Source organism: Oncorhynchus tshawytscha, linkage group LG30, assembly GCF_018296145.1.
Source record: "Oncorhynchus tshawytscha isolate Ot180627B linkage group LG30, Otsh_v2.0, whole genome shotgun sequence".
NCBI lineage: Eukaryota > Metazoa > Chordata > Actinopteri > Salmoniformes > Salmonidae > Oncorhynchus > Oncorhynchus tshawytscha.
In genome coordinates, this window is record NC_056458.1 from 26,789,983 (window position 1) to 26,799,649 (window position 9,667).

Below are 9,667 nucleotides of genomic sequence, written 5' to 3' on the forward strand. Positions count from 1 at the left end.
TCAAAACTTGAGACATCTGTGGCACATTTTAGAGTGGCCTTTTATTGTCCCCAGCGCAAGGTGCACTTGTGTAATGGTCATGTTGTTTAATCAGCTTCTTAATATGCCACACCTGTCAGGTGGATGGATTATCTTGGCAAAGGAGGAATGCTCACTAGTAATGATGTAAACAAATTTGTGCACAACATTTGAGAGAAATAAGCTTTTTGTGTGTTTGGAAAATTTCCAAGATCTTTTATTTCAGCTCATGAAACATGAGACCTTATTGTGTTGCAAATGTTCCCCATTTAGGATCTCGTCTCAACACTGGATCTGCAGTTGAGATTTTTTCAAGTCACAGAATAAGTCGCTGTAGTGCTGCAGCCATGGCTTTTCTTTTGCACCACTTGAAATATACATTAGGGGCAAGTTATATTTATATATTTTCCTGTCTTCTTTGGAATGTGTAATAGAAATAGTGAAGTTCAGGCTGTTCCAGTTTCTGTTTTGGGAATCTGAAGAAATGTTGATTGGCTTAGTAATGATAATACTGCGTGTTTATAGTATAGGAAGGCCCTAAAAATGGTCAAAGACTCCAGCCACCCAAGTCATAAACTGTTCTCTCTGCTACCGCACGGCAATCGGTACCAGAGTGCCAAGTCTGGGACCAAAAGGCTCCTTAACAGCTTCCTCCTCCAAGCCATAAGACTTCTGAACAGTTCATCAAATGGCTACCAGGACTATTTGCATCGACCCCCTTATTTTATTCTTATTTTTTTGCACTGACTCTCTTGCACAGGCTTGACGTACACTCACAGGACTTTAACCACACACTCACACATACTACATTGACACTCCAACACACAGAACACACACACACAGACACAAACATGCATATTGATGACACACACACATTCACATGCTTTCACACATGCTGCTACTCTCTGTTTATTATCTATGCATAATCACTTTACCCCAACCTACATGTACATATTACCTCAAATAACTCGTAAGCTGCTGCATTTAGTAAGTGACACATTTTTCTGTTATTCTTGCCACACCATTATGATATTGATGGCAATTTTCTCACTGCAGGAGGCCTGGGAACTTGTCCTGCAATGTAAAACCAATATGAGGCCAAACTGAGGGTTTGTACAACAGCTGTCCGACTGGGACACACTGGGTAGACGAATGACTGATATTGCAGTGCCCTGCTATTAAGACAGTAGCTCATTTGAATTAGTCCAGACCTTAATGGCACCAGAGCCCTGTAATTCACTGGAACACTATTTACCCAATGAAAATTTTAAAAAGTACATGGATATTGTCATGAAGTTCCCTTCCTCCTTTATATTGACCTTCTTGGGTGGTTGAATGCATTTGTATGCAATGAGCACCAATTTCTCACAAATATTTAAAGTATGGTCATAGTACACATACACTGACACATAAGTATGTGAGAACCAGCTTGCAAGTATTGCTTGTCAGGCCATAGGCTTGCTGATCATCAGTTCATTGTAAGATATTCACTTTCCATATGTAATGCAATATTATTATTTCTGAAGACCCAGGCATTGGTGCAGCTAAAACAACTTATGCACATTGATACATTTGTCCTGCTGATATTCTGGAATCTTAGTAATACATTTGTCCTGCTGATATTCTGGAATCATAGGTCCTGAGAATGTCATAGGAATGCTGAATGAGACCTTGTCAGGATTATGTAATTAAAGTAATGATAAGGTCCAGTGGCACACCCAGTGGTGTAAAGTACTTAAGTAAAAATACTTTAAAGTACTACTAAAGTTGTTTTGAGGGATATCTTTACGTTACTATTTATATTTTTGACAACTTTTACTTTACTACATTCCTAAATGAAATAATGTACTTTTTACTCCATACATTTTCCTTGACACCCAAAAGTACTCCTTACATTTTGAATGCTTAGCAGGACAGGAAAATTGTCCAATTCACGCCCTTATCAAGATAACATTCCTGGTCATCCCTACTGCCTCTGATCTGGCAGACTCACTAAACACAAAATATTATTTTGAAAATTATGTTGGAGTGTGCCTCTGGCAATCCATTCATAAAAAAACGAGACAATCGTGTCGGGTGGTTTGCTTAATATAAGGAATTTGAAATTATGTATACTTTTACTTTAGATACTTAATTATATTTTAGCAATTACATTTACTTTCGTATATTTAAAACCAAATACTTTTGAGTTTTACTCAAGTCGTATTTTACTGGGTGAATTTCACTTTTACTTGAGTCCTTTTATATTAATGTGTCTTACTTTTACTTAAATTTGACAATTGGGTACTTTTTCCGCCACTGAGGACACCATGAATTTGCGCAGAAAATACGGTAATAACGGTCACCCAATCAGCTGTTCTATTGTTCGAAAGCGTTCATTGGCTCACGCGTGGGCGTTGAAAACTTCAAGAAATGAATCGGGACACCTCATTGGATAAACAGTTGGATGAGGTGTCCTCGAAGTGATAGGTCTTACAACTGTTGCACAGCTGACATTTCTTGTGTTCTTGCCTTTGCCCACATAGGAATAAAATGTTATTCAACCAAACTAGTTTGGTTGATTGCTTACAGGAGTGGGAGGGTCTGGAAAAGGACTTTCAACGGGTCCAGGTAAGGGGCATGTTTTAGAAAAGTATATTTCCTACAAACTTGCTGACTTCAAGTTATCGGTTCGCCAATTCGCTACAGCCAGTCGCCCATAAACGAGCTAATCCGCACAATGTGTGTTTACGACAGCTAGCTAGGTAGGTAACGTTGGCAGCAAATGCTCGCCAATCCAGAAACATGTATTTGTAGGCTAGCTAGGTGTGATTGCACATTTTACAATCCTGAACTGACTAACGTTAGCGAGTTACTTGAAATAGTAATCTAACGAAATGTCATGGGAATTATTAATGGCATTGGGTATTCATAAACAAGCTGTCCACACTCAGTTTGCCACTGCTCTGGCAAACCGTCAACCTAGCTGGCTAGCTAGCACACCCAAGAAAGAATGCAAGAATGAAGGTTCTTCAGTAGGATAATTGTATGGACCACTCCAGACCAAAAACTTGTTGAAAGCCACTGCAGCAGAAATCTGTTTGAAAGCTGTTTTGATCATCTGATTTCATTTTTTAGGATATATATTTTCTTTTATTAAATAAAAACTGGCACACAGGTTCTTATCACAGGATTACAGCAGTAGTTGGACAGGCATAACAATGTCGTAAACAGTTTTTTAAAAAATGCCTTGACATATAATTATTAATTTCCCAAAATACATTCAACAATCATACCACAGTACAATACTAAATTGAATACATGTAATATATCATACTTTATACTCTGTGTGGTTCGAGGCCTGAATGCTGATTGGCGGACAGCTTTGGTATATCAGACCGTATACCACGGGTATGACAAAACATTTATTTTTACCGCTTTAATTACGTTGGTAACCAGATTATAATAGCAGTAAGGCACCTCGGGGGTTTGTGGTATATGGCCAATATACTACTGCTAAGGGCTGTGTCCAGGCACTCTGCGTTGTGTCATGCTTAAGATCAACCCTTAGCTGTGGTATATTGGCCATATACCACACTTCCTTGGGCCTTATTGCTTAAATATATCATATTAAATTCCACTATGATATCAAACACGTTCTGTATACAACCTGGTGATATTAGGCTGCTTCCAGAGTAACTGATTTCTACCTACAAAAGCTATCGCTATGAAATATATTTGGAACTAATTAAAATTTCTAATAGAACTTATTACTGTAAATTGACAAACTCTTGAGAAGTTATAACATTGGAGGACATACAGATCAGTAGCTATCACTTTTATTCTTCTTTTTTAAAGGCCCAGTGCGGTCAATGTGATTTTCCTCTGTTTTATATATTTCCACTATGAGGTTGGAATAATACTGTGAAATTACAACAATGCTCTTTTAGTGTAAGAGCTGTTTGAAAAGACCGCTTAAAATGTTAGCCTTGTTGTGGTGGAAGGAAGTTTTGGCCTGCCAGGTGACATCACCAGGCAGTAAATTAGTTATAGACCAAGAGTTCCAAACCTCTTTGTCAATAAGAGTTTTCTGTTTTCTCCTCCATACTCAGATGACTCCCAGACAGTCCAAGCAAAATTCTTGCTAGAGAAATTGCTCTTTGCTAAGAAGCTACTTTTGTTTTCTTTTTGACCATTTCAATTAAAAACAATCACAGTAAGGTACTTAATTGTTATCCCGAAAGTTGTTGATATTGAGATAAAAACAGCTGCATTGGAAGCCTCACAAGCAAGCAGTACAACTAGACCAACATTTTGAAATTGATTTCCATAATTTCCAAAGTGTGAGACCTAGGCCACATCCGGTTAAGTCTGTACAAATGTCAAGGTAGATTGTAACACTTAGCCTAAACAAAATGAATTGGCTCAGCACAAGCAAGCTTTAATACAGCTCTTATGGTCATTCTTAGGTTACGTGCAATGACAATAAGTGTCAGTGAAATATCCCATCATATCTAGTGCAACCTCATTGCTGAGTGACTGAGATGATACAGTGTGCTGCATATGCACCACAGAGATGCAAAATTGTTCTTACCATCTCTATTTTCCTCTAGGAGACTCACCGTCTGTATAAACAGAAGCTTGAGGAGGTCTCCAAGCTACAAGACAGCTGTTCCAATGCCATAGCACGACAGAGGAAGAAATTAAAAGAGCTCACAGTGTCGCTGGAAGAGTGAGTATCAAGCACAGTTGATGTAATAGGACACATGGAACCTCACATTTTTCAATTATCTAGTAATCACAGTGTAATAGACCTCACTGTAGTCATAATTCTCATTATTCTATTGGTCCACTTTGTACTTATTACTAAATCATGTTGTGCTTTTCCTCTTTAGATGCAAAGAAACACCGAGTCCAGAGGAAATTAATGCAATAAATGGGATCCAGGAATCTATCAAGGACAGACCAAATGTTTTCTTTGAAATGGAGTCTTTCCTGCCAAAGAAGAATGGGTAAAACAAATATAGGCGTCTTTTGCATAGCAGTAGCTTCTCGCAGGCTACCGTCTCGGTGTTAAGCTATCTACTACAACACGCCTTAAGCACATAGTGTGTAGTCCAAACTGTCAGTGTAAAACAGTTTAGCTTGATACGGGTTGGCTCTCTACTAGCCAACGTGAGTTTGGCTCTCTATTAGAGAAGATTTGTAGACAATTATTTTCTTGATAAAATTCTCTGCCCTTTGCTGTACAGGTTATACCTCAGTCTCGTTCTTGGGAACGTGAATGTAACATTGCTCAACAAACACTCGAAGTAAGAGCTTTTCAGTAATTTAACAAATGTATTGCAATGTAATAATGAAGTAAACATGACAATGAGAACTCATACTCAAACTGAACTCAAACTGTTTGCCTCTTGGTGAACATAACAGATGCTTTTTCTCTGTTCTCTCGCCACAAGATTTGCCTACAAAGATGAATATGAGAAATTCAAATTGGTCCTCACCGTCCTACTCCTCGTCTTCTCATTCACATGTCGCTTTGTATTTAGTTACAGGTGAGTAACCTCTCATATACCATTTTATTGACAATCCATATTTATTTAGAATTTTTATTTTACCTTTATTTAACTAGGCAAGTCAGTTAAGAACAAATTCTTATTTTCAATGAAGGCCTAGGAACAGTGGGTTAACTGCCTTGTTCAGGGGAAGAACGACAGATTTGTACCTTGTCAGCTTGGGGATTCGATCTTGCAACCTTTCAGTTACTAGTCCAATGCTCTAACCACTAGGCTACGATAAAATTAGCAACTCATTAAAAACATTCCACTATTGTATATATTATTAGCTGTAATATATTGTTATTATGCAGTAATACCTATAAATTACATTTGCTCCTGTTTGTCTTTGACTCTGAACTCTGTGAACTTAACTGTGAACTTGGTGAACTAGTGTTTGTGGTTGTGGCTGTCTTTGTTTGGCAGAGCCTTAGACGCTCTCTTCAACTTCCTGCTGGTGTGGTACTACTGCACACTGACCATTCGGGAGAGTATCCTCATTAGCAATGGCTCCAGGTCAGTAGTCAGCACTTCATACTGCTGGTGTGTGTGTGCATTCAGCTGAAGACACTGCACCACTGTGTGTTTGTGCTACAACAGTGGTCCAATGAAACCACCTTGTTTGTGTCAGCCTCATTACATGGAGGCATGTTGATGCTGCTTTGTCCCCTCAGCATATGCCATCTCTTGTGTGAAACATAAGGATACTTTGCCTGCACTATAGATTGACTTCTATACGATACTATTTTTCTTTGTCGTCTTCCGTATACCTACCTGCACAGTGTGTGATGTAAAAATCCTCACAATTCAATTTTATTAGGATTTTTATGCTGTGAGGCTTTTTACATCACACACTGCAGTCCTGAATTGATACTAACTACTGTACTTTGATGTACAATCCTGCATGTAATACACTTAGATTTCTATCTCATATGTACTGTCCATTCTAGCTATTTATTCGCTGTGGCCTGTACATAGATCTTGGTGTGACTTGTTTGTTTGTTCCTTCAGGATCAAGGGTTGGTGGGTGTTTCATCACTATGTGTTCTGCTTCCTGTCTGGAGTGATGCTGACTTGGTAAGTGCTCCCCAATGTTCTACATCTGCAATATGATATCACTCTAACTATGGCTGGGCGTGTGATCAAATTAAGCACGAGGGAGACACTGAACACTGCAGCCCCAGAGGCCTGGAGTTTTAGTAAGTTACCATGTTACCATTTTTATTACCATATTTATGAGTGCACAAGACAAGAAGAACAGATTGGGTAGCTTGTTGACCTTTAACCCAAATGCATTTTATTGTTTACCTCTGATTGGCTAGAATGGAATTTGCACCATAGTACTTATCTAACTGCCCTGTCCGTCCTACAGGCCGGAAGGCATACTCTACCAGATGTTCAGGAATCAGTTTCTCACCTACTGCTTGTACCAAAGTAAGATACAACTGTAATATCTTTAAGTGCGAGATAGAATGACTATGGAGTAAATCACATACAGTTGTTTTTAATATGAAGCTATCATTATTGAAAACAAATGGCACCATTCAACTTTTGAATAGGCATTTCAATTAATTCACCTTTGAAATGGGATTGACCTGAAACATGGGACGAAATAGAACAGTGTCAATATTAATACAGTACACTTCTGTTGTGTTGTCTGTGCAAAATAGGTTTTGTCCAGTTTCTCCAGTACTACTACCAGAGTGGCTGTCTGTACAGACTTCGAGCCCTGGGAGAGAGTCACAACATGGACTTGACAGTTGGTGAGTGAGAAGTCACATATTGTTGTGTGTCATCATGACTACTCACATGACGTGTTTAAGAGTAACATGACCAAAATTACAAAAACGCATCCTCCTCCATCACTCCTCATTGACCTGATATCATCATCAACACATAGTGTAGTTTGCAGCTGTATCGTACATGTTTACTGGTATTGTATAGTACATGGTTATTATATGTGCATTCCATATACACTATATATACAAAAGTATGTGGACACCCCTTCAAATTAGTTTGACACCCGTTGCTGACAGGTGTATAAAATCGAGCACACAGCCATGCAATCTCCATAGCCTAACATTGGCAATAGAATGGCATTAATGAAGAGCTCAGTGACTTACCACCTTTCCATCAAGTCAGTTCGTCAAATTTCTGCCCTGGTAGAGCTGCTCCGGTCAACTGTAAGTGCTGTTATTGTGATGTGGAAACGTCTAGGAGCAACAACAGGTCAGCCGTGAAGTGGTAGGCCACACAAGCTCACAGAACGGGACCTGAGTAGTGAAGCGCGTAGCGCGTAAAAAACGTCTGTTCTCGGTTACAACGCTACTTCCAAATTGCCTCTGGAAGCAACATCAGCACAAGAACTGTTCGTCTAGAGCTTCTTGAAATGGGTTTCCATGGCCAAGCAGCCGCACACAAGCCTAAGATCACCATGCACAATGCCAAGAGTTAGCTAGAGTGGTGTAAAGCTCACCGCCATTTGACACTGGATCAGTGGGAACCCAATGCATAGTGCCAACAGTAAAGTTTGGTGGAGAAGGAATAATGGTCCAAGGCTATTAGTTCCAGTGAGGGTAAATCTTAAGACTACAGCATACAATGACAATCTAGATGATTCTGGGCTTCCAACTTTGTGGCAACAGTTTGGTGAAGGCCCTTTCCTGTTTCAGCATGACAATGCCCCCGTGGACAAAGCGAGGTCCATACAGAAATGGTTTGTCGAGATCAGTGTGGAAGAACTTGACTGGCCTGCACAGAGCCCTGATCTCAACCCTATCTAAGACCTTTGGAATGAATTGGAACGCTGACTGCGAGCCAGGCCTAATCTCCCATCATCATTGCCCTACCTCACTAATCCTCTTATGTATGATTGGAAGCAATGTTTCAACATCTAGTGGAAAGCCTTCCAAGAAGAGTGGAGGCTGTTATAGCAGCAAAGGGGGACCACCTCCATATTAATGCCCATGATTTGGGAATGAGATGTTCAACGAGCAGGTGTCTACATACTTTGGTCATGTAGTGTATTTAGTGACATAAACAAACATTCCACCACCTCAGAGGGTTTCCAGTCGTGGATGTGGCGAGGCCTGACCTTCCTTCTGCCCTTCCTGTTCTTTGGTCATGTGAGTATCAGCAGGGGGGTGGGGTATTGAAAGTACCAAAGTTATTTCTGGATATTGTTGTTTCTGCAGTTGTGTGTATTGTTTTTAGAGAGAGTGACACCACTATGTTCTGTGTGTTTGTAGTTCTGGCAGCTTTACAATGGCCTAACACTGTTCAGGATGGCCCAGCTCCCAGAGTGTAAAGAGTGGCAAGTCAGTGCATTTCACAGATGCTCTTTTCATTTCACAGAGAAATTAATGAAACTTATATTAATATATGGCAAGCTCCTTTAGTTTTTTGTTGTTTATTTTGTTGACTTGTCAAATTTAAAGTGAACATTTGCAACAGTATTCCTAACCTGTCCTCCCTCCCCACCCTACAGGTCTTCATGTGTGGCTGCTCCTACCTTGTGTTGTTCATGGGGAACTTCTCCACCACACTTGGAGTAGTCTACCATAAGTACATCCACAACCAAGACAAGTCCAAGAGCCTATAAGACTTGAAGAGAAAGATTTATTCAAAAGAATATGTGCAAAAGGTGTTTTATACTAATATGCTTTTTATGTCTATTTTATGTGTTTGTCTTGTAAAAGTTTACTTTTTTCTGTTGTACCATTTTATCTAATGTGTTTAGTTTTGAGTAGAAATGTTGAACCACATTGTTCTTTGTTTTTCTGAGAAATGCAGCTAGTCACTTTCAGCATCGTATGATTTAATTGTGTATGAGATTACCTGAATAGGTTGGAGATATTATAGTGGAAGAGAATTACATGCCTTGCACTGACTGTCACTAAACTGTCTACATGTTCAGCTGTGTCAAAAGAGAGCTCACTGCAATAATAAGCCACTGACCGAGTCTGTGCTTTGTTCATTAAATGTCTCATCAGGAGACTGTGCCATGTGTATTACCACTGATATGTTAGGGATATGTTGACCATTTTACTTTCTTCTTCTTGGCTGGTACTATTTTGAAGATGGATAGTCTTCTTCTCGATGGTTTGATAGGATGG

General features: G+C 39.5%; 1 protein-coding gene across 1 annotated transcript; it reads left to right on the forward strand.

Annotated features, from left to right (window-relative positions):
* The first annotated feature begins 2,205 nt into the window (after positions 1-2,205).
* tmem120aa (transmembrane protein 120Aa) lies at positions 2,206-9,513 on the forward strand. Its single transcript, XM_024393840.2, has 12 exons — positions 2,206-2,628; positions 4,611-4,729; positions 4,893-5,009; positions 5,250-5,309; positions 5,457-5,552; positions 5,979-6,068; positions 6,564-6,629; positions 6,925-6,986; positions 7,223-7,315; positions 8,613-8,677; positions 8,801-8,869; positions 9,040-9,513. Exons 1-12 carry the CDS (start codon positions 2,551-2,553, stop codon positions 9,151-9,153), a joined length of 1,029 nt encoding a protein of 342 aa, XP_024249608.1. The 5' UTR covers positions 2,206-2,550; the 3' UTR covers positions 9,154-9,513.
* The last annotated feature ends 154 nt before the right edge of the window (positions 9,514-9,667 follow it).